At 40.0% G+C, this 26480-nt stretch overlaps 1 protein-coding gene across 1 annotated transcript in view; it reads right to left on the bottom strand.

Annotated features, from left to right (window-relative positions):
- Nucleotides 1–4666: 4666 nt before the first annotated feature.
- The window catches only part of ZNF546 (zinc finger protein 546), a 28661-nt gene continuing 6847 nt past the window's right edge, over nt 4667–26480 (bottom strand). Inside the window, exons 3-6 of the mRNA XM_049902460.1 lie at nt 23080–23165; nt 19803–19929; nt 18124–18225; nt 4667–8151 (exon numbers count right to left, since the gene is read on the bottom strand). Of these exons, the coding sequence (XP_049758417.1) occupies nt 6038–8151; nt 18124–18225; nt 19803–19929; nt 23080–23165 (2429 nt within the window). The 3' untranslated portion in view covers nt 4667–6037. The remainder of the gene's footprint in view (nt 8152–18123; nt 18226–19802; nt 19930–23079; nt 23166–26480) is intronic.

Consider the following 26480-nt stretch of genomic DNA (forward strand, 5'->3'; position numbering starts at 1 on the left):
CCCAATCTGATAAAGAGTGTCTGTGGAAAATGTACAGCGAACATCAAACTTTATAATGAAACACTGAATGCTTTTTACCTAAGACAGAAACAAGGTAAGAATGTCTGCTCTGAGTGCTTCCATTCAGTACTGTACAGGATCTCCTAGCCTGTGCAATAATAAGGCAAGTAAAAGAAATGTGAAAATACAAATTTAAAAGAAACTGTTTTCATAGACGTCATGACTGTGTTTGTAGAAAACTCTAAGTAGTCTATAAAAACAAACACTTCTAGAACTGAATAAACAAGGTCACAGAATACAAGGCCAATATATAAAAATTCATAATATGTTAAAGACAAGTTGTTTCTAATTTTTAAAGAACAGGTGATTACAGCAACAAACTCATACCAAAAAAAGAAAAAAAGGAAACTATAATACTGCCTCCCTCGTGACTATACATGGGAAAATACTAACTAAATATTACCAAGTGAACTTCAACAGTGTGACAGAAAGTCATAGTGTATTACAAGAAATTTTATAGTTTAAATTAATAAGTACAAATCAATAAATTCAGGAAGAAAAATGTAAGCTTATAGTAACATAACAAAATGGGCTTGGACAAAATTTAGCAGCCATTTTCAATAAAAGTAGGCATCTTCCCTCTCCCCCACATATACTGAAGGAAATTATTTAGAGGCAAAAAGAGAATCTATCCCCAAATGAAGAGTGAACATTATAAAAAGTGATTAACTGTTGGGAAACTTTCCATTAAATTTGGAGAAAAAAGATGCCTGCTATCACCAGAATATACAACCTTGTTCTGAAGATTCTAGCTATTGCAATAAAAAAGCTAAATAAAGTGATAAGAATAAATATTGGAAAATAAGTGAAATTTTATTGGCAGATTACACAGTTGAAAACCTAGAAACCATGTATGTGTCTCATTGAAAAAATAGCAAATGTGCTATAGAACATCAAGGAGAAAGTGATTGCATCAATATAGCAAATGTAGTATCCAGAATGACATTCAAGTCAATTAGAAAATAAAATTAAAAAAATGGGGAAGGCCAAGAATAGAAAAGTCCAAGGAAAGGAATGGTGATGGGCCAAGAAACATGTTTGAAAGAACGTTCAACTGAAAATTTAGGAAAATACATATTAAAACATATATCTAAAGTGAAACTATTAAAAAAAATCCATTGCCATCGAGTCAATTCTGACTAATAGAGACCCTAAAGGACACAGTAGAACTGCCCCAAGGGTTTTCAAGGGCCAGTTGGTGGATTCGAACTGCTGACCTATTGGTTAGCAGCAGAGCTCTTAACCACTGCACCACCAGGGCTCCAAAGTGAAACTATACCCCTCCCTCACAAAAAAAAACCTGTTACCATGGAGTCGATTCTGACTCATAGAGACCCTATAGGACAGAGCAGAACTGCCCCAGAGAGCTTCCAAGGAGTGCCTGGTGGATTTGAACTGCAGACGTATTACATATTACTAATGATAAGATGTACCAAAAAAAAAACAAGTCTTAAGTGGGGTTCCTCCTAACTGGAATATGTTGTAAGTCAGGGACTACCTGTATGTAATGTATCGGCAAGTCTACTTCTAGGTGTATACAATTAGAGAAATCATAACTAGTGATCGCAGATAATGATATTCATTGTGATATATTTGAAATAGTGAAAAATTGTCAAAATCTAAATGCCAGTCAACAGGCTTAAATACATTCAGTATATTCATATAAGTAATTTTGAATATACTGTAATTTTTAATTTCTTAAAAAAAATTTTGTAGAAAAATACCAGCCCTACATTCAGAGAGCAGGCAGCTGACTCCAGAGGAAGATGCAGCGGCAGAGAAATGCACCAGGCGTTTCCTTTCCATCCTTTCCAGACATAGCTAGGCATCTGCCATCATATCTGCACATTTCATCTTTACTGTCACTCTTTGTTGGTTATAGCAGCATTTCTAGTGCGGGTTCACATTCCAAAGATACCCTTTAAAAAAACCTGTTGCCATCAAGTCAGTTCTGACCGTGGTGACCCTATAGGACAGAGGAGAACTGCTCCACAGGGTTTCTAAGGAGTGGCTGGTGGATTTGAACTGCTCACCTTTTCGTTAGCAGCCGAGCTCTTAACCACTGTACCATGAGGGCTTCAAAGATATCATTAGGTATTGTGAATGAAACTTCCTTAGTAAATTTGAAGACACACTGAGATAAAGTTAAGCAAATATTCTCTACCATGTTGTTGTTGTTGTTAGGTGCTGTCGAGCGACCCTGTGCACAACAGAACGAAACACTGCCTGGTCCATTCTTTACTGTAGGCTCTTTAAGACTCTTGAGAGTCTGAAATAAGCATTTTTTCATAGAAGGTATTTAGTATTCAGCACTTCATAAGCCTCTGTGACCACAGAAAACTTTTTCAAGTACCACTAAGTACTAGCATTCCCAGAGAATTCTTTCAGATATGTTGGATTAAGGCACTCTTTCCCCAGGTTACAAATATATGGCACTTTGGAGGAATAATCCACTGCCCTATTAACTGTTATTTGCTTTATTATATGACTCAAAATACTCAACTTTTTGTTACACTGAATTGTTAACATACAGAAATAATCTGCAAATGTTAGGAAATGATGGCACCTATTACATAGTGAAGTGTTAAAAAGCAAAGATGTCACTTTAAGGACTAAGGTATGCCTGACTAAAGCCATGGTATTTTCAATTGCCTCATAGGCATGCAAAAGATGGACAGTGAATAAGGAAGAGCGAAGAATTGATGCCTTTGAATTACGGTGTTGGCGAAGAATACTGAATATACCATGGACTGCCAGAAAAACAAACAAATCTGTCTTGGAAGAAGTACAACCAGAATGCTCCTTAGAAGGAAGGATGGTGAGACTTGGTTCCTGTACTTTGGACTTCTTATCAGGAGGGACCAGTCCCTGGAGAAGGACATCATACTTGGTAGAAGGTCAGCGAAACAAAGGAACACCCTCAACGAGATGGATTGATAGAGTGGCTGCAACAGTGGGCTACAGCATAACAGGGATTATGAGGATGGTGCAGGACTGGGCAGAGTTTCTTTCTGTTCTACATAGGGTCGCTATGAGTCGGAATCGGCTTGACAGCAACAGGTTTGGTTTTTTGTTTCATTTCTTTCATTTATTTTCCCCTAGTTTCTTGAGGTGAATGCTTATTCAGTCTTTTAACAGTTTTATCAAGTGCTTACTATGTTAGAGAGATTGTATGAAGCACTCAGGATAAAGGTGTGAGCAGAATGGGGAAAATGCTGGCCCTTCTTAGTATTTGTTTCCAGAATACATTATCAGTTTTTCGATGAGTAAATGGCCATATCTCATTATCACTCATTTCTAAATTGTCCCTTATATTTTAGTTTTCTCTTTAGTATAGTTGTATTATTGGTGATTTTGAATTTCCAGGTGGAACTGCCAAAGCATCACTCTAAAAATACTTATTAAATGGAAAGAAATACTTAGCTTTACAACAGAGGATCCTAGTATTTCAGTTAACAAACCACCCCAAACTTAGTGGCTTGAAATAACAATATTTTATGCACGAATTTGCAATCTGGGCAGGCTAAAGGTGGACAGTTTGTCTGTGCTTCACTTGGCACCAGCTGGGATGGCTTGAAGGCTGGGGTCTAGAATCATCTGGAAGCTCACACATTCACACATCCGGAGGTTGATGTTACTTGAGACTCAGCCAGGACTCTGTAGACGGGACACTTCTAGTTGATATTTCCATGTAGCTACTTGGTTCCTTCACAGCATGATGGCTGGGCTTCAAGGGTGAGATTTCCCAGGGGGCCAGGTGGAAACTGTATTGTGTTTTGTGACTTAGTCTTGGAAGTCACATAGTGTTTTACAAGTCTTATCATTATTTCTGCCTGCTTTCCCAGATTCAAAAGGAAGGACCATGGGCCCCGCCTCTTGATGGGGGACTGTCAACATCACATTATAAAATAAACAATGTTGGATGGGATATATTGGTGTGGCTATCTTTCAGAAATATACTGTGCTACACCAAGCGATCAAATGTAGGATAACATAAACGCAAAATAAAATTAAATACAAAGTATCACCTATTAACTATTCTTGCCAAAATATTTAATCTGAGCCTAATTGGCTCATGATAAAAATTCAGAATGTGACATTCTACAAGACAACTGTCTGGAACTCTTCAAAAAATCAATGTCACAATGAAGTTGGGGGAGAGGGTGTTACTATTAAAAATGACTGACAGGACATAGCCAAATGCAATCCATGAATTTATTTTGGTTCTTGAAGTTTAAAAGTTATCTATGAAAAGCATTCTTCACACAAGTGAGGAAATATGAATATGGACTGAGTATTACAGATGATGGAACTACAGTTAATCTCTTTAGGTACTAAATTATACAGTGATTAAGTAGGAGAGGGCTTTTATTCTTGGGACGTGCACGTTTACATACAGTGAGGGGAAATGTGATGTCTGTAATTTATACTACAGCAGAGAATATGTAAACCAAATATGAAACATAAACAACCATTGACTCTTGAGAGCACACACCGGTGGTCATTGTACTATTCTTTTAACTTTTCCAAATGGACAGTGGTCTTATGGTTGCTTGTTAGTTTCTAATTTATCATGAATTGTGGGCAGAAAAAGCAGACTATAACATCCATTTTTTAAATTTATTGTGAAAAGAAAAAGCTTCACCACTCGTATTCTTCAGAAGCTTTACTCTCATGATTTTCACACTCATTAAATCCACAGATTTTTCTCATATTGATTTTCAGAGATGAGACCTAATTTTAGAAATGGTGGTTTACTGTATTTAGTCACAACTAATTATTTCGATTTTAAATGAGTGAATGGCAGTGGAAGGTTGTCATGAATTCCTTATATGTACAGGGTTTTCCTCGCACTCAAATTTACTAACAGTATCACTAGTGATAAAAACAAGAAAAATACTTACTGAGCACGTTGTGGGCCAAATATTCTCTTAAAGGTTTTATCTTGTAACATTTCATCCTCATGTAAATACTATTATCAATATTTTAAAACCGAGGCACAGGGGGGAGGAGTGTTTTGGCAGATACCACGTAGGCAGAGGTGGAGTTGTAAGAATTATAGTAAAGCATGTACCATGGCTAAAGTCTTCCCACAGCCATTACACTGACAGAATTGTTGTCTGTTACCAGAAAACCAATCCTGTCACTGACAAGTCAATTCTGGCTCAGCAACCCTACAGGACAGAGAACTGCCCTTTAGGGTTTCCAGGGAGAGGCTGGTGAATTCGAACTACCTGCCTTTTGGTTAGCAGTCATAGTTCATCATAGCTCTTAACCACCGTGCCACCAGGGCGCCATGTTCTGTTACAGTGCTATACAAAGTGTAGTCCATGGACTGACACCAGTCTGCAAATTGTTGACTTCTGGTCTGTAATGAGCTAAGTACTGACACCAAAAATAAGCATTTAGAAACCTTTACAGTAATTTGAGAGTTAATTTATGCCCATTAAATCTAATTAAAAAAAAATTGGCTTTCGTATTTTGGTTTTCTTTCCATTTCTTTTTTCTGGTAATTCATTTTTTATTGTATCTTACAAAAAGATGAGGTGGGGGGTCCTTCACCTTGGATGGTTTGAGATGTACTGCACCAGTATCAATCTGCTAAAGTTTAACCATGACTGGGTGATGTTACAGTTTTTCAACTTTTTAAATGAAGATATAGCATATATAAAACCATTTCTGTTAAGCTGTGAACATGAAGCAAAAAGGATTCCCACGCATAATCTAGTATAAGTTTTCTCACATTCCCTAACAAACGTGGTTAAGCATTTGGCTGCTTATCAAAACGTTGGCAGTTTGAATCCACTAGACACTCCTTGGAAACGCTATGGAGCAGTTCTGCTCTGTCTTATACGGTCACTGTGAGTCAGAATCAACTCGATGGCAATGGTTTTGGATTTTTATATTAAATTATGAACTCATTGGTGTTGTAAAAGTTATGAATATTTCCTGAAAGCTAATATATACTATATATACTCTATATTTGTAGGGTTTCCTCACTAATATGATTTCTCTGATGTAAAGTAAGTTGATCACTACGAATAAAGGCCTTCCCACATTCTTTACATTTATAGGGCTTTTCACCAGTATGAATTCTGTGATGTCGAGTAAGTTCCGAATTAACACTAAAGGCCTTCCCACATTCTTTACACTTATAGGGTTTCTCACCAGTATGAATTGTGTGATGTCGAGCAAGTTCTGCTTGAAGACGAAAAGTAGTCCCGCATTCTTTACATCCATATGGTTTCTCACCAGTATGAAGTCTAAAATGTTGAGTAAGATGATACCGACGACTAAAGGTCTTTCCACATTCTGTACATTCATATGGAATCTCACCAGTGTGAATCCTCTGATGTAAGGTAAGTTGATAACTACAAATAAAAGCATTCCCACATTCTTTACATAAATAGGGTTTTTCACCAGTATGAATTCTGTGATGTTGAGTAAGATGATAGTGACGACTAAAGGTCTTCCCACATTCCTTACATTTGTAAGGTTTCTCACCAGTATGAATTCTGTGATGTTGAGTAAGATGATTGCTACGAATAAAGGCTTTCCCACATTCTTTACATTTATAGGGCTTTTCGCCAGTGTGAATTCTGTGATGCTGAGTAAGTTCCGTTTGAAAGCGAAAGGCCTTCCCACATTCTTTACATTCATAGGGTTTCTCACCAGTATGAATTTTGTAATGCTGAGTAAGATTATAGTGACGACTAAAAACCTTTCCACATTCCGTACATTCAAAGGCATTCTCATTGGTGTGAGTTCGCTGGTGTGAAATAAGTTGATTGCTACGAATAAAGGCCTTCCCACATTCTGTACATTCATAGGGTTTTTCATAGGTATGAATTCTGTGATGTCGAGTAAGTTCTGCTTGAAGACGAAAGGCTTTTCCACATTCTTTACATCCATAGGGTTTCTCACCAGTATGAATTCTGTAATGTTGGGTAAGATGATAGCGACTACTAAAGGTTTTCCCACATTCCTTACATTCATAAGGAATCTCACCGGTGTGAGTTCTCAGATGTAAAGTAAGTTGATAGCCACAAATAAAGGCTTTCCTACATTCCTTACATTCGTACGGTTTCTCACCAGTATGAATTCTGTGATGCCGAGTAAGCTCTGTTTGAAGACGAAAGGCTTTTCCACATTCTTTACATTCATAGGGTTTCTCACCAGTATGAATTCTATGATGTCGAGTAAGTTCTGCATGAAAACTAAAGAACTTACTGCATTCTTTACATTCATAGGGTTTCTCACCGGTATGAATTTTCTGATGTTGAACAAGGTATGAGCCATGACTAAAGACCTTTCCACATTCATTACATTTATACGGTTTTACACCAGTATGAATTTTCTGATGCTGACTAAGATGTCGTTGCACTCTAAAGGTCTTTCCACAAACCTTACATTCATAAGGCCTCTCACCAGTATGAATTCTCTGGTGTTCAGTAAGTTGATAATGAAGTCTAAAGGCCTTCCCACATTCCTTACATTCATAAGGTCTCTCCCCAGCATGAATTGTCTGATGTACTCTAAGGTCTCTAACACGACTAAAGGACTTCCCACATTCCTTACACTCATAGGGTTTCACACCAGAATGTATTCTCTGATGTTCAGTAAGGTGGTAATGAAGTCTAAAGGACTTCCCACATTCCTTACATTCATAAGGTCTCTCCCCAGCATGAATTGTCTGATGTACTCTAAGGTCTCCCACACGACAAAAGGCTTTCCCACATTCCTTACATTTATAGGGTCTCTCACCAGTATGAATTCTCAGATGTTGAATAAGGTATGACTGTTGTCTAAAGGCCTTTCTACATTCTGCACATTCATATAATTTCTCTCCAGTATGAATTTTCTGATGTAGAGGAAAAGATACATGTTTTCTGAGTATCATTTCACTAGTGCATCCCATTTGATGTTCTTCCTCTGTCTCAAATTCATGTTTGCATTGCAATCCATTTCTGAAAATGGTGTCCTCATCAATGCAGGTTTTACTTTTTTCCACTGTCTGCCATTGAGATAAATATATTTCATAAATATCCTGTTCTGGAAATAACTTCTTGGTGACATACTTGGACTCCAAATCTGAAAAAAAAAGCAAGAAGGGAAAAAAAAAATGCCATAATGCCATTTTTCTGTGTTGTGGGTGGCGTGGGAGGTTGCATCTTACAGTAGAAATAGGAGATAAGTAACATAATACACATTAAAAGTGTGTGAAAGGCTTAGAGTAGGGGTTAGCGAAGTTTTTCTATAAAAAATTTTAGACTTTACATGGCATGTGGTCTTTCTCATCAGATGATTTTGATGCCGATCATTTTGAGAATCTATACCACAAGGGACCCTAGGTCCTATAATATGCCACAATCTTTGCTGTATCCTAAGGCTTTTTACAAGCTGCTCTCTCATCCAGAGACATCTGACTTTGGCTCTTTGTATGGCTGGCTCCTTCTCACCCTTCAGGCCTCAGGTTAAATGTCCCTTCCTCAGAAGTTGTTTGGTTTCATATTATTGAGTTTTAAGAGTTATGTATTGTGGATACAAGTTCTTTATCGGATGTATGATTGGCAAATATTTTCTTCCATTTTGTGGTCTGTCTTTTCATTCTCTTACATGGAAACTGAATAACACTCTGCTTAAAAACCACTGGATAATAGAAGAAACAAAAAATGATATAAAGATTCCTAGAATCAACAAGAACGAAAACACAACATACCAAAACCTCTGGGACACAGTGAAAGTACTGCTCAGATGTCAATTTGTAATAGTAAAAGAAGAGCCAAAATCAATACCTAAACCCTACAACTCCAACAAATAGACCAGCAAAAAAAGCCCATAGCCATCAGACGAAAGGAAATAATAAAGATTAGAGCAGAAATAAATGAAACAAGAAAACAATAGAAAGAATTAACAAGACTAGAAGTTGGTTCTTTGAAAGGATTAGTTAAATCGACAAACCACTGGGCAAGTTGAGAAAGGAAAAAAAAGAAGCAAATAACACAAATAATAAACGAGATGGGTGATGTTACAACAGAACCTACTGAAATAAAAAGGATAATAAAAGAACACTATAAAGAATCATACTCTGACAAATTTGAAAACCTAGAAGAAATGGACAAATTTCTAGAAACACATGACCTACCTAAGCTAACACAAACTGAAGTAGAAAATTTGAACAGACCCATAACAAAAGAAGAAACTGAAGAGGTCGTAAAAAAACTGTCCCCCTACTCCCGAAAAAAAGCCCTGGCCCAGACAGCTTCACTGGAGAATTCTACCAAACATTCAGACAAGAGCTGAGACCAATTTTACTCTAACTGTTCCAGAACACTGAAAAGGATGGAACGCTCCTGAAGTCTCATTCGATGAAGTGAGCATAACACTGACACCAAAACCAGGCAAAGACACCATGAAAAAAGAATATTATAGACAATATCCCTTGTGAATATAGACACAAAAAATCTCAACAATATCCTGGCCAATAGAATCCAACACCATATCAAAAAATAATACGTCATGACCAAATGGGTTTCATACCAGGTACACAAAGATGGTCCAACATTAGAACATCAATCAACATAATCCACCACATAAATAAAAAAAAAGGAAAAGAACCACATGATCATATCAATCGATGAAGAAAAGGCGTTTGATAAAATCCAATACCCATTCCTGAAAAAAACCAGCAAAACAGGAATAGAAGGGAAATTCCTCAACATAAATAATGGCATATATACAAAACCAACAGCCATCATTATTGTCAAAGGAGAGAGACTGAAAGCATTCCCCTTGAGAATGGGAACCAGACAAGGATGTCCTTTATCATGACTCTTATTCAATATCGTACTGGAATTCCTAGCCAGAGCAACAAAGCAAGAGAGGGAAAGAAAAGGCATCCAAATTAGTAAGGAAGAAATGAAGTTATCCCTATTTGCAGGTGAAATGATTCTATACATAGAAAATCCCAGAGATTCTACAAGAAAGCACCGTACTAACATGAATTTAGAAAAGTGGCAGGGTACAAGATCAACATACAAAAATCAGTCAGATTCCTCTACACCAACAAAGAGCACTCCAAAAAAGAAATCAGGAAAACAATACTATTTACAATACCCACCCCCCCCCCCGCCCCATCAGAGATGAAATACTTAGGAGTAAACCTGACTAGGAATGTAAAAGACTCATACAGAGAAAACTACAAAAGAAACCTACATAAATGGAAGAACACACCATGCTCATGGTTAGGAAGACTTAACATTGTGAAAATGTCAATATTGTCCAAAGCGATCTACAGATATAATACAATCCTGATCCAGATTCCATTAACATTCTTTAAAGAGACAGAAAAACTAATCACCAACTTCATATGGAAAGGAAAGAGACTCTGGATAAGCGAGGTCTGAAGGAGAAGAACAAAGTAGGAGGCCTCACAGTCCCCGATCTCAGAACTACTATACAACCACGGTAACCAAAACAGCCTGACACTGTACAATGACAGACACATAGACCAACGGAACAGAACTGAGAACCCAGAAGTAACCCATCCACCTGTGGACAGCTAATCTTTGACAAACGGCTGACATCGGTTAAATGGGGAGGAAAGAGTTTCTTTAGCAAATGGTGCTGGTAAAACTAGATATCCATTTAGAGAAAAATAAAACAGTATCCATACCTCACACCATATACAAAAACTAACTCAAGATGGATCAAAGACCTAAATATAAAAAACTATAAAGATCAAAAAAAAAAAACTTTTTTTTTTTTTTTTTAAGAAAAAACAGGGGCAAACCTAGGGGCCCTAATTTATGGCATGGACTGTCAAACATAGCTAAAAATGCACTAACAGCAGAAGATAAACTAGATGACTAGGACCTCCTAAAAATTAAACACTTAAGTGCATCAAAAGACTTCTTCAAAAGAGTAAAAATAGAACCTACAGACTGGAAAAAAATTATGGCAATGACATATTTGACAAGGGACTAATCTCTATAGAAAACTTCAGCTCTTCAACAACAAAGACAATCCAATTAAAAAAGAGGCAAAGGACAGAAACAGACGCTTCACTAAAGAAAACATTCAGGCAGCCAACAAATACAAGGATATGCCATTAGGAAGATGCAAAGCAAAACAACAATGTGGTATCATCTCACCCTGGCACTAATGGCAATGATCAAAAAGCCAGAAAACAACAAATGCTGGTGGGTGTGAGGAGATTGGAACTCTCATACACGGCTGGTGGGATTGTAAAATAGTACAACCACTGAGGAAAATGGTATGGCGCTTCCTTAAAAAGTCAGAACTTGAGATACCATACGATCCTGCAATTGCATTACTAGGTATATATCTTAGAGAAATAAGAGCCATGACATGAATATGCACACCCATGTTCATCACAGCATTATTCACAATAGCAAAAAGATGGAAACAATCTAAGTGCCCACCAAGGAACGAATGGATAAACAAACTATGGTACGTACACATAGTGGAATATTACGGAATGTTAAAGAATAACAATGAATCCACGAAACATCTCATGACATGGATCAACCTGGAGAACATTATGCTGAGTGAAGTAAGTCAGTCACAAAAGTACAAATATCATATGAGAACCTGGTGGTGCAGTGGTTAAGCGTTTAGCTGCTAACCAAAAGGTCAGCAGTTAGAATCCACAAGCTGCTCCTTGGAAACTCTATGGGGCAGTTCTACTGTGTCCTAGAGGGTTGCTGAGTCAGAATCGACTGGAGAGCAATGATTTTGGTTTTACTATTATAAAAAGTCAAGAAAAGGTTTACACACAGAAAGAAACATTCTTTGGTGGTTACTAGGCATGGGAGGAGGAGGGAGGGAAAATCACTAACTAGATAGTAGGCATATAAGGTAGGTGTCAGCACATGACAGAAGCAAAGGAAGGCACTGGGAGGTACGCAGGAGTAAAAGGCAACAACGGTATATACTATTACATACACAATCCTGCAATAACAGTGATAACAATAATCTGTGAGCGGATACATGGGTAGATATGTAAGCTGAATAGGTGTGGGATGGCATATGGGATTACACACACGAGCATATATAAGTTTGGCAGAGGATATTTCTACATACATATTTGTATGTGCTACAAGACATCCAAATATACAGTAGAACATACAGGGAGCAAAGGTATAAAAACTCCTTAGCCATAACCAAACACCTTGAGGGACTGAGTCACTGGGCTTGAGGGCTTAGAACCATAGTCTTGGGGGACATCTAGGTCAGTTGGTATAACATAGTCCATAAAGGCAATGTTCTACATCCTAGTTTCGTGAGTAGCGACTGGGGTTTTAAAAGCTTATGAATGGCCATCTGGGATACTACTATTGGTCTCTTCCCATCTGGAGCAAAGAAGAGTGCAGAAAATCAAAGACTCAAGGAAACAATTAGTCCAGAGGACTAATGAACCACACGAACCACAGCCTCCACTAGCCTGAGACCAGAAGAACTAGATGGTGCCTGGCTATCCCTACCAACCGCTCTGATCGGGATCACAATAGAAGGTCCTGGACAGAGTGGGAGAAAAATGTAGAACGAAATTCAAATTCATAGAAAAGAGCAGACTTATGGGTCTGATAGAGACTGGTGGAACCACTATGGCCCTCAGACACCCTTCAAACCTGGAACTGAACCCACTCCCGGAGATCACCTTTCAGCCAAACAGACAGGCTTATAAAGTGAACAGTAACACCCGTGAGGAATGTACTTTTCAGAACAATCAACCATATGAAACCAAAAGGGCAGCATTTGCCCAAAAACAAAGTTCAGAAGGCAGGAAGGGGCAGGAAAGATGGGCAAATGGAAACGGGGTACCCAGGGAGGAAGTGGGTAGATTGCTATCACATTAAGGGGATTGCAGCTAACATCGTGAAACAAAATGCATAAATTGTTGAATGGGAAACTAATTGGCTTTGTAAACTTTCACCCAAACCACAATAAAATGTTTAAAAAAAAAAATACCAAAACTTATGGGATGCAGCTAAAGCAGTGTTTAATGGAAAATACATAGTTGTAAATGCTTATACATATATAAAAAGGGAAAGATCTCAAGTCAGTAATCTAATCTTCCACCTTAAGATACTGGAAAAAGAAGAGCAAACCAAAGATAAAGCAAATGGAAAGAAAAAGATTACAGAGAAAATTAATTAGTAGGAAAAAAATACAGAAAATCAAAGAAACCAAAAGCTGGAACTTTGAAAAGGTAGTCAAAATTGGCCAACCGTTAGCTAGACTGACTAAGGAAAAAGAGAGATGACTCAAATTACTAGAATAAGAAATGAAAGAGTAGACATTAGTAGCGACCATACAAAAATTTGTTGTTGCTGTTAGCTGCTCTTGAGTTGGCCCTGACTCATGGCGACCCGTGTGTTACAGAGTAAACTGCTCCCCAGGGACTTCTCAGCTGTAATCTTTACAGAAGCGGTGCACCAGAGTCACTGGGTGGGTTCAAACTGCCAACGTTGGGTTAGCAGCTGACAACAAATTACTTGAGCCACCCAGGCGCCTAGACCAAACAAAAATAAAAAGAACTATAAAGGAATATTATGAACACTTGTATTTCAATAATTTAGATAACTTGGGTGAAGTGGACAAATTCTTAGAAATGGAAAACTACCAAAACTGACTCAAGAAGAAATCGAAAATAGTAAGTAAACACATTCAATTACAAATGTAATAACTTCTGCAAAGAAAATCCCAGGTTTAGATGGCTGCACTGGTGAATCCTACCAAACATGTAAAGAATTAACACCAGTCTTTCACAAACTCTTCCAAAAAATAGAAGATGAGGATATATTTCTCAACTCATTCTGTGAGGCCAGTATTAGCCTGATACCAAAACCTGACATCAAAAGAAAAGGAAACCACAGACCAATATTTCTTATGTATACAGATGCAAAAAGTCTCAATAAAATGCTAGCAAACTGAATCCATCAGCATATAAAAACGATTATACACCATGACCAAGTGGGATTTATCCTAGGACTGGGACACTGGTTTAAAACAACTTTGAAAAAGAACACTGTTAAATGACTAACGCTACTTAAATTCAAGATTTATCATAAAGTTACAGGGATGAAGGCAGTACTTATATTGGTATAAAGAAGAACAAATAGACTAATGAAACAGAATATAGGGTCCAGAAACAGAACTACACATACGTGGTCAACTGATTTTCAATAAAATTTAAAGGCAATTCAGTGGGAAAAGGATAGTCTTCAACAAATACTGCTGAAAAAATTGGATATCCATATGCCAAAAAAAAAAAAAAAAAGGACTCATATTTTGCATTGTTTATAAAAAATTAACTCAAAATGGATCAAAAACCCCAAAACAGTAACAATTCTAGAAGAAAACATAGGTGAAAGTCTTTGTGACCTTGGGTTTGGCAAAGATTTTTAGAGATGACACTAAAAGCACAGTCCATAAAAGAAAAAAGTGATAAACTGGAGTTGAATTAAGATCTTGTACTGTTCAGAAAACACTGTTAAGAGAACGAAAAGACAAACCACAAAATGGAAAAAAATGTTTGCCAATCACACATCTGATAAAGGACTTGAATCCACAAAACATAACTCTCAAAACTCAGTAATATGCAAACAAACAACTGAATTAGAAAACTGGCAAAGGATTCTAATAGACACTTTACCAAAGAAAACACATGGATGACAAATTAAGCACATGAAATTTGCTCAACATCACTAGACATTAGGGAAATGAAAATTAAAACCACAACATGATACCACTACACACCTCTTTGCATAGCTGAAAAAAAATTTTTAAGTGACCGTACCAAGTGCTGGTGAGTATGTGGAAGGCCTGGAATTTTCTACACTGCCGCTGGGCAAGTAAAATGGTACAACCACTTTGGAGAACTGTGTGGCACTGTCTTAGAACTTTAAACATATATTTACCATATGATCTACCCATTCCACTCCCAGATGTTTACCCAAGACGAATGAAAGCATGTGTCTACACAAACACTTTTACATGAGTGTTCATGGCAGCTTTATTCATAACAGCCCCAAACTGGAAATAACCCAAATGCCCATCAACAAGTAAATGGATAACAAGTAGTACTATATCTATATAACGTAGTATTAGCCAGCAATCAAAAGGAATGGCCTACTGATACACACGGCAACATGGGTGGATCTCAAAATAATTATGAGGAGTGAATGAAATTAAATGTAAAAAATGAGACATAGTGTGATTCCATTGATGTAAAACTCTAGAAAGTGCAAACTACAGTGACAGAAAGCAGATCAGCAGTTGCTTGGGGAGGAACATGAGGGCAGGATGACTCCTGGAGGCGACGGACATGTTTCTGTTTCGGGCTGTGTAATGGTCTCACAGGTGTGTGCACAGGCCAGTGCCGAGTGCACCAGTAGGCTGTAACTCTCTCTCACTGTCTCCCTAGCTGCTAACGGACATAAAAGCTACTAACAGACATAAGGTAAAGTACGTGCCCTAGGGGGAGATGATACCCTCTGAAGAAACCCAGAACTCTGTTAAGCTGTCTTAGTGGGTGGGGTAAAGGAGGAAGGGCTGTTCTCTTTGGCCAGTAAATCTAGAATTGCTTAAACAGGGGCAATAAATGATGTACATTGCCTACAGGGGGCCTTCCACTTTTATGACCGCCTTTTTATCTTTCGTTGAATGGGAAATGGTTAAGTTGGTTTCGTTGAATGGTGTAGTGGTTAAGTGCTACGGCTGTTAACCAAAGGGTCGGGAGTTTGAATCCGCCAGGCGCTCCTTGGAAATTCTATGGGGGCAGTTCTCTCTCCTATAGGGTCGCTATGAGTCGGAATTGACTCGACGGCACTGGGTTTGGTTTTGGTTTTGGTTTTATCTTTCACTGCCTCCTTGTGTTACCCTTTCCCCTACCTGTTCTCTGCCCATGCTATTTAGCACATAGACATGGCTATCCAATTAATATTTAACCCTGGAAGAGAGGAACTCAGGCGTTCTCCTCCCAAGATGCAAACTGGGGCATACTTAGATGCAATCTATCATCACCCTGAGACGGGAGCCTAGTTTCAGGAAGACTAGGCTGATGATGATGTATGCTATTCTACTCATCCCTGTCCTTTTTATTCTATAATGAAAACCTGTGGACCTCACCTAGAAAAGTGTCTGATCTCTGCTCTGCCCACATGGTCTTCACTAAAAAAAAACTAAGAGCTCATAAATATAGTGACACTGCAGTCAGCTTATTGAATTGTATACTTTTTAAGTATACACAGTTTGTTGTATGTCAATTATACTTTAATAAAGCTATTTTTAAGTTATAGAACTTAAAATGGGTGTATTTTATGTTATGTAAATTATACCTCTGTACATATTAGGAGCCTAGGTGGTGCAGTGGTTGCGAGCTATGGCCGCCAACCAAAAGGTCGGCAGTTCAGATCCACCAGGCACTCCTTGGAAACCCTATGGGGCAGTTCTACTCTGTCCTATAGGGTCGCTATGAGTTGGAATCTACTCGACGGCAATGGATTTTGGGAAGGGGGGGAGGAGGGGTTTTCCATATGCTAAAGAAAAGACAGATAATCCTGTGACTCAGCAATTCCATTTCTATACATTCTCAAGAGAAACGAAAACCCAAGAGAAATAAAAACACGAATATAAAAGTAATTGCACGGTAATATCCACACCAGCTGGCATAACCTGGTTTGGGAGCACAGATGACACCATCTCAGAACCTCTGCACCTGCGGTTCACTCTGCTTGGAACATTCTTCCCCAGTATTGACATGACGTGAGGCCTTACTTCATACCTGTCTTTAAAGAGATGGCCTTTCCTGACCGTGATGGTTAAGATGGTGTGTCAACTTGGCTGGGCCATGATTCTCAGTGTTTTGGCAGTCGTATAATGTTGTGATCACTTCCCTGTTGAAATTTGGTATGTGATCACCCCCATGATGGAATCTGCTGAGTGGTACCGGTGGGGGTGGGACCTGTGGTGGCTCACCGTCCCCTCAGCCTTCATCTTTCTGCCTTCCACCATCTGCTTCCTTCCTGCTCACCTTGCAAAGGTGGTTGGCTTGTTCTGGATCCAGCAGCTGTCTTGTTTGACCTCTGGTTCTTGGGACTTGAGCTAGCAGCTTACCTGTTCATCTTGGGATTCACTGATCTTTATAGCCTGCGAGCAAGAGTCTTGCTCCCCAACGTGCCTATCTTGGGTTCACCAGCCGCTGCAGCTACGTGATTCAGGAGAAACCTTACAGTCTTCGCTGCCGACCTTGGGGATCCCTCGACCTTCACAGCCTGTGAGCAGGAGCCCTGCTCTCCGACCTGCTCATCTTGGGTTCACCAGCTTCAGCAGCTTCGTGAATTGGGAAAGGATTCTATCCTGATCCAAGGACTTGGGACGTTCCAACCCCTACAGTCGCATGAGCTGTTTCCTTATGTTTATATGCTTTACTGGTTTTGCTTCTCTAGAGAACCCAGCCTAAGGCACTAAATTTATCTAAATTAGCTCTGACAACCCCTCAACATCCTGTCTCCTTACCCTGCTTATTTGTTTTCTCCACAACATATATCACTACTTGATATTACATTATCTGTCTGTTTACTTGCTTACTATATGTCTCCTTTACTACAACATCAACAACTCCATGAACATACAGGAACCTGTAACAATAGTGCTTAGACTCTAAGACAGTGCTTGGCTTAGAGTAAGTGCATAATTATTGAATAAAATAATTTTACGCAATGCAGAAATGAGTAAAAGTGTAAAGGTAAAAGAGGACCTGGAAATACAGGTAAAATGGCTGTTAGCAGGGAAGAAAGCAAGCAGGTCCCTCTTTGAAAGGAAGGGGAAAGTATAAGAAGGAAACCAAGAAGCCTGGCAAATGGGGGCAAAGATAAAGTTCCTTTGGCAGCTCGTGTTTAGAGGACCATAATGTCTTCCCAGGTTTCCGGCCTTTTCTCCACAGGCTTTCCAAACAACAGGTGAGAGGCAGCCTCCTCCCCGACCTGTGGGCTGTAAGCTGTGATGGCTCCTCCCTCCTGCTTTGCTGTCACTCACCTGTGTACCAGCTTCTTGTCCCTGCCCTCACTGCCATCCAGGGCTCGTTCTCTTGCTCCAGTAAGGTAATCACATCTGGCTTAGGACTGGAACATCCTGCTCCTAAGAAAAGAAATGCCACATGATATAGGAAAAAAAAAATGTCAGCTCAAAGTGACTTAATCAGACCTGGTTACATTAATAATAAACTGTGGGTCAAAATGGTACCTGATAAAGTGAAGAAAAAGGCCACCGAAGGACATTCACACTAAAGTGAACTCATGATCACAGGACTAAAGAAACTAGATACCAAAAAAAAAAAAAAAAACAGACTTGTTGCCATCGAGTTGAGTCTGACTCATTGCAACCCTAAAGGACAGAGTAGAACTGCCCCATAGGGTTTCCAACAAGCGGTTGGTGGATTCGAACTGCTGACCTTTTGGTTAGTACCTGAGCTCCTAACCACTGTGCCACCAGGGCTCAGTGACTAGATAGGAGACTGAATCAGAGAGGGAAAAGGTCTGCTGTGCTTTTAAATGCAGTATAGAGAGGGGTTGACAATACAAACTCTGGAGCCATATGGCTCGGGTTCAAATCCTCTCTGCCACCTGCCTGTACGACCTTGAAAAGTTACTTACCCACAATGTGCCTCAATTTTATCAAATGCAAAATGGGGCTGATATTATCTACCTCATAGGACTGTTGTGAGGATTAAATGAATTAAAGGGCTTAAAAGGATGTGTACTGACCCACTGCCGTCAAGTCAATTCTGACTTATAGCGACCCTATAGTACAGAGTAGAACTGCCCCATAGGGTTTCCAAGGAGTGGCTGGTAGACTTGAACCGCAGACCTTTTGGTTAGCATTAGTAGCCCTTCACCACTGTGCCACCAGGGCTCCACTGTTATTTTGCTGAGAAAAAAAACAGTAAGTTTCCTAAATGCTTCCCGGTTTTTCCTCAGATCTTCCTTCCATGGAAAATGCAAGATTCGCAGACCGTAACTTTCAAACCACAAAGCGGGTTAAAGAGAGTAAGCCTCTTCTCGGATGGATGGGATGTGTTTCCTTGAGGTTTAAGTGACTTCTGTTAACCTGATCCACCACTATACGCTGTAGAGGTTCTTTTGCTAACCAAAGAAAACCGGAGCCCTGGGACGAGCTGTTCTCCTTGCAGGTGGCCAGAAATGAACACAGAGTATCTGTGGGAATTCTGAGCATACATATGAGATCTGGTTCTTTTTACAATGCTGTAGAGCTCAAATCTGGGAGTCATTTATGAAAATGGGCAGCTGCAGGAAGGGCCGGGGGAGGAGTGAAGGTCACTGAAGGATGCAGAAGATGAAGGCTTAATGCAGGTACCCATTTCCAACCCAACAATGCTTAAACCATTTCGGTAGAAATTGTTGTGTGCCCTGAAGTCAATTCCGACTTACAGCGACCCTATGGGACAGAGTGGAACTGCCCCATAGGGTTTCCTAGGCTGTAATCTTTACAAAGGCAGACTGCCACATCTTTCTGCCATACAGCAGCTGGTGGGTTGGAACCACTGACCTTCCTGTTAGCGGCCCAGTGCTTAACCATTGCACCTCCAGGGGGCAGAAATTCAGCTGGCTTCTTAAAACAGAGCTCTGAAGCTGAACACTGGAGGAAGTGGATATTCCAGAGACAGATGGTAAATTATTTGAGGCAAACAGCCTTACCCAATGAGACCAAGTTGCTGTAGTTCTCCAACATCACATCCCTGTATAGGCCCCTCTGAGCAGGGTCCAGGCATTCCCACTCCTCCTGAGAGAAATCAATGGCCACGTCCCTGAACGCCAATGACACCTGAAAGGACAAACCCCTGTGATTTTTTTTATTGTGTTGGAAATATATATAACAAAACATACTCCATCTCAACAATTTCTACATGCATGATGATGTTGATTATATTCTTGAAGTTATGCAACCATTCTTGTTATCCTTTTCCAAATCATTCCACCACCATTAACATAAACTCGATGCCCTAAGCAAACCACCCCCCCAGCAACCACTTATAATCTTTGGTTTCTATATATTTGCTTATTTCATATTCGCGAGATCATACAGGTTTTGTCCTTTTACAACTGACTTATTTCGCTCAGCATGATGTGTTCAAGGTTCCTCCATGTTGTGGCATGTATCAGGACCTCATTTCCCTTTATGGCTGAATGGTATTCCATTTATGTACACACCACATTTTGTTTATCCATTCACCCACTGACGGCCAGTTCGGTGGTTCCACCTTTTGGCTACTGTGAAAAGTGCTGCAGTGAACATTGGTGTACAGGTTTCTGTTTGTGTTCCTGCCTTCAGTTCTTCTGGGTACATACCTAGGTCTGGGATGGCTGGGTCATATGTTCAACTTTCTGAAGAACCACCAAAGTGTTTTCCACAGTGGCTGCACCATTTTACATTCCCACCAGCAACGGATGAGGGTTCCTGTCTCTCCACGGCCTCACCCACACCTACTGTTTTCTGGTTTTTGATCACTGCCATTTAAGTGGGGGTGAAGTAGTATCTCATCGTGGTGTTGATTTGCATCTCCCTAATAGCTAATGCCATTGACCATCTCTTCATGTGCCTTTCGGCTATTTCAATAACCTCTCTGGTAAAATACCTTCAAGTCCTCCGCCCATTTTTTGTTTAGGCCGTTTGTCTTTTTGTTGTTAAGTTGTAAAACCCGTGTATTATTAAATAGTTTTTAAAACGTATTTTCAAGATGGAAAATTGTTTTGCAGGGAAGAGTCAACCGAGCAAGCAACTAAGCTGGGGGTCAAGCCTGTGACATATAGGGAAGAGTAAGGAAATTAGTATTTCTGAATAGAGTGCCTATATGCTTTTAAAGAACACTGTTGATACAAACAAAACATCCTGTACACCATGGGATGACATAATCACCCAAGGGTCTACCCAGTGCCGTCGAGTCGATTCTGACTCATAGCAACCCTACAGGACAGAGTAGAACTGCCCCATAGAGTTTCCAAGGAGCGGCTGGTGGATTCAAACTGCTGACCTTTTGGTTAGCCGAACACAGTGCTACCAGGGCTCCATCCAAGGGTCTTGGAATGAATAAAATAATCAAAATTTCCCAATTAAATGAAATAGCTTAAATAAGTACACTGCCTATTATATGACCACATTTCAAGTTCTGAATAAACGTGAGTCCCATCCTCTTTTCCCTTCAAGGAGAAAAATAGGACAATTTTTTTTTCTCCTGTAAAAGTACCATAAAGTCTACATCTTAGAAAATAAGACTTCAATCACATTACATGATTTTACCAAAACTCAGGTTCATCATTATGCAAGATTATCATAAACATTTTTTTTCTGTGGTGACAAACTTTAGTTAATGTATTTTACTGGCTTGCTAATCATCCATCTTGTAGATATATCAGACTTTATCCTTCTTTTATCTTTAGGTATTTAAGGTGGACAAAATGTCTAACATCTTCTGAAATCCTGTTGAGTGTATTTCCATCCACCATTAGGGATCCGGGGGTTATCTGACCTGCTACCACCACTATACTTCATGAACACTTGCCTTGTTCCTGAAGCAGACATGCTGATGTAGAATGATCCACAATGACACTGATGTCACTGGAGACCAACACAACCTCCTCAACCACAAAACTCAACTTTTTCCTGTTGTTCATCCCTCAGGGACCATTATGGATTGAATTGTGTCCCCTGAATATGCGTGTTGTAAATCCTAACCTCTATGCCTGTGGTTATAATCCTGTTTGGGAATGGGTTGTCTCTGTTATGTTAATGAGGCTGGATTAGTGTAGGGTGTATTTTGAGTCGATGTCTTTTTGAGATATAAAAGAGATTAAACAAGCAAGCTAGGAAGCAGAGATGGGGGAAGAGAGATGCCAAGACACATGGAGATCGACCAGGAGCAGGGGCTCAAAGAGAAAAGAACCTTCCTCCAGAGCCGACAGAGAGAGAAAGCCTTCCCCTACAGCTGGAACCCTGAGTTTGCACTTCTAGCCTCCTAAACCGTGAGAAAATAAATTTCTCATCTAGTGCTGCTATGGAAACACTGGTGGCATAGTGGTTAAGTGCTATAGCTGTTAACCAAAAGGTCAGCAGTTTGAATCCACCAGGTACTTCTTGGAAGCTCTACGGGGCAGTTCTACTCTGTCCTATAGGGTTGCTGTGAGTTGGACTCGACGGCAACGGGTTTGGTTTGAGTTTAGTGCTGTTAGAACAGAAATAAGTGGTATTTCTGTTATAGCAGCACTAGATAACTAAGATAGGGACCCCGTGGCTAGACCCTGAAGTCCCTATACACAGGCTCCAATCACACTCCAATGCAGTCCTATAAGCCTCTGAAGGCATGATATCTCACCATGGGCAGAACGTTCAACACTATATTCTATCTCATCAGCAAGCAGAATTCAGGTCTCTGGAGGTGAAAACTTCACTACAAGCTCTAATGGAAACATCATCTCTATGCAGTGGGATCATGAGGCTGACAAAAAAAACAAAAAACAAGTGTGTTGCCGTTGAGTCAATTCCAACTCATAGCAACTCTAGAGGACAGGGTAGAACTGCACTGTAGGGTTTCCAAGGAGTGGCTGGTGGAGTCCAACTGCCGACCTTTTGGTTAGTAGCCAAGCTCTTAACCACTGGGCCACCAGGGCTACATGACTCTGACAAGGGAAGCTAAAATACCTCCCCCAGCAGATTTCACCTTCCACGGCTCTGTCGATGCTCCTGAGAGAAGACTGGGACTGAGGAGATGGTGAATGATGAACAGGTGAGCACGGGTAGGAGAAAGGAGACCCTGAGCAAGAAAGACCCTAGGCTGCTTCGTACCATTTGTCACTGTGATGACGAGAGCAACTGGGCAGCAGGTTCAGCAATAGGGTTCTCTTAGGAAGCAAGTCTGAGAATGAGAAAAATGATCACACGAATTCAAAAACATTTCAAGGGTGAGAAACATACACTTACATGGGCCATGGTTTTAGAACTGCAGGAACGTGTCAGTCTTCCTTGGGCTTCCTCTACCAGAGAAGCAGAGTCCAGAGAAGCCAGGGCTGGGAGAGGAACAAGAAACTTTGATAACAGGTGTGTCTCGGAACTCCCAAATTGACTTACGTTAATATAATCCCATTTTCCCCCCTTTGTTTCTATTTCCAACACCAACACTCCGCACACACAAATCAGGAAAGACAGGAAGGAGTCTGGATAAAGCCCTCCCCATGCCACAGCAAACCAGCGCGCAGGTGTAGCTCAGAACAGAGGCCTCCTGCACTGAAGGTAGGTCAGGTATGCTAGCAAGAGAGTCTCTAACCAAAAAATAAATGAAAAACCAAACCCATTGCTGTTGAGTTGATTTCGACTCACAGTGACCCTACAGGACAGAGTAGAACTGCCCCATAGGGTTTCCAAGGAGCAGCTGGTGGATTCAAACTGCTGACCTTTTGGTGAGCAGCTGAGCTCTTAACCACTGAGCCACCAGGGCTCCAGAGGGTCTCTGGCCCACCCCAATTTATAAGGATGCTGACCTGTAGCTGAGACTGAACTGTTGAGTCCTGCCCTGAGCTGAACTTCTTCCGTCCATGTCCCCCTTCTAAGGCTGAGAAGAGGCCACCCATCTAAACCGAGACACCATTCATGGTTTGGGCATATGCCTGGAGTTCCCAGACACAAAGGCAGAAAACAGGAGGTGGCCTTTCCCACTGCAAAACTGCACTTGCCCACATGGAGCCTTCCCCAGCCAGAACTACAGCCCCCAGAATCCTCTGGGCCCACCAGCCTCTATTTCCCAATTAAGTTCATCCATACTGCTTTCTTGGATGAAGTCATTAGAAATCCCAACCTGGGGAGGGGTGAATTTCATGCCCAAGGTGGCGAGGTGACAACAACAAAAGTAGATATATTTAAGATCTTCTATGTGATGGGTCCTTTATCACATTAATATTTAATTATGCAATGTAGTTATCTCCATTCAGCAGATGAGATCATGGGGCTCAAAGTAAAGTTCCTCGCCCAAATCCACGATTAATAAGAGGCAGAGCTGTGTTCTGAATCCACATTTCTCTAAATATACAGCCAGTTCTCTTTCAGCTTTGGCTTCTTGCCTCTGAAGCCCAGGATTTCTTCCTTTGAGTGAAACCAGAGCATGGGTAATTCACTAAAAAATAACAAGACATCATCCACCAAAGTTATTCAGTGCCAGTACAATTAAGGAGATGCTTGTTGAAGAAACAAGGAATACCAGTTTACGGTTGTTAGATTGGCAGATAGAAAAGGCTGATGATACGCCATCTGAGCAAGGTTACGGGGAGACAGACACTGTGCAGTTGCTATAGATTTGTGCAAACTTAAAATAGGGTATGTAGAAATATGTGGAAGAATTTAACCACAAAAGCCTACTTCTGGGACTCTGTCCAAAGAAAATGATTGTAAAAGTATAGAAAGATTTCTGCAGGAATGGCAGTGTTCAGCACTCTGAGCCCAGCGATAGTAGATAGTTAAATAATGACAGAACATCTCTGTAATGGAATATTAAGTAGATATTAAACACTGTGGAAATCCTGGTGGCATAGTGGTTAAGTGCTATGGCTGTGAACCAAAAGATCGGCAGTTCGAATCCACCAGGCGCTCCTTGGAAACTCTATGGGGGCAGTTCTACTTTGTCCTACAGGGTCACTATGAGTCGGAATCGACTTGATGATCACATCCGTAAGAACTGTATACATACGTTATGGATTAAAACATATGTTGTAAATCTGAATTCCTATACCTGTTGTATGGAAACCCTGATGGTGGTTAAGAACTACGGCTGCTAACCAAAAGGTCAGCAGTTCAAATCCACTAGGGGCTCCTTGGAAACCATATGGGGCAGTTTTGCTCTGTCCCATAGGGTCGCTATGAGTCGGAATCAACTTGATGGCAGTGGGTTTGGTTTTGGTGATACCTGTGGTTATAATCCCCTTTGGGAATGTTTTTTTTTTTGTTGTTATATTAAGAGGCCATATCAATGTAGGGTATGTTTTAAGCCAGTCACCTTTGAGATATAAAAGACAGCAGATTAGGACAGAGAAGCAGGCACAACTGGGGGAAGGTACATGCCATGTCATTTGATGATCACCAAGGAATAGAAGCTGAAAAGAGACAAGGACCTTCCTCCAGAGCCAACAGAGAAAGCCTTCCCCTGGAGCTGTGCCTGAATTTGGACGTCTAGCCTCCTGAACTGTGAGAGAATAAATTTCTCTTTGTTAAGGCAATCCACCTGTGGTATTTCTGTTATAGCAATGCTAGATGACTAAGACAATGCACATATATGTAAAGAAAGTAAGAATGAAAGACAGGCAGAAGGGCAGATATCAAAATAGAGAAAAAATTCAGAAAATTATATACCCATATGCTAACACCACTCATCTGCATGACATACATATATTTTTTTTATTGTCCTTTAGATCAAAGTTTACAGAGCCAATTAGTTTCTCATTAAACAATTAATACACATATTGTTTTGTGACATTGGTTGCCAACCCTGTGATGTGTCAACACTCTCCCCTTCTAGACCTTGAGTTCGTCATTTCCATTCATCAGCTTTCCTGTCCCCTCCTGCCTTCTCTTCCTTGCCCCTGGGCTGGTGTGCCCATTTAGTCTTGTATACATGGTTGAACTTCATGTGTTATTGTTTGTATTATGGGACAGTCTCATCTTTGGCTGAACGGTAAACCTCAGGAGTAACTTCAGTACTGAATTAAAAGGGTGTCCGGAGGCCATACTCTCAGGGTTTCTCCAGTCTCCAGCAGACCAGTAAGTCTGATCTTTTTTTGTGAGTTTGAATTTTGTTTTTGCATGATATATTTTTGGTATACTTTTTGCTTAAGTATGATCCATAATTTTTAAAGCCTTTTAAAATACACACAGAGGCATATATATTTATTTTATCTTGATATGAGAAAGCTCTTCTTTTTAAAAGCAGTCTTCTCTTGAACTTGGAGGAAAAGCTCAGGATAATCTAAAATAATTTTTTTTCCCCTTTAGCACCTAATACCTGGACTTTTTTATGTATGTCCATGAGTATGAATGTACTGCAATATCTTGTATGCACTGATGATGGTCTCAGTGAGGCTTTCCTTCATGTATTCCTGACAGCTTGTTTTGCTCTGAAACTGTCCTTTCAGCCATGCTACCCTCCAGCTGCTGGTGAATCATCTTGTCCCATTAATTTCACTTTGGATCTAACATCATTAGAATAAAAACTGCCAGGTATTGAATTGTACAGTCCACTATAACAGCGACTAGACACGCACAGCTTTTTAAGTTAAAAATTAAATTAAAAATTCAGTTCTTCAGTTGCATTAGCCACATTTCAAATGCTCCATAGTCAA

The sequence above is a fragment of the Elephas maximus genome, chromosome 11, assembly GCF_024166365.1.
Source record: "Elephas maximus indicus isolate mEleMax1 chromosome 11, mEleMax1 primary haplotype, whole genome shotgun sequence".
Taxonomy (NCBI): Eukaryota; Metazoa; Chordata; class Mammalia; order Proboscidea; family Elephantidae; genus Elephas; species Elephas maximus.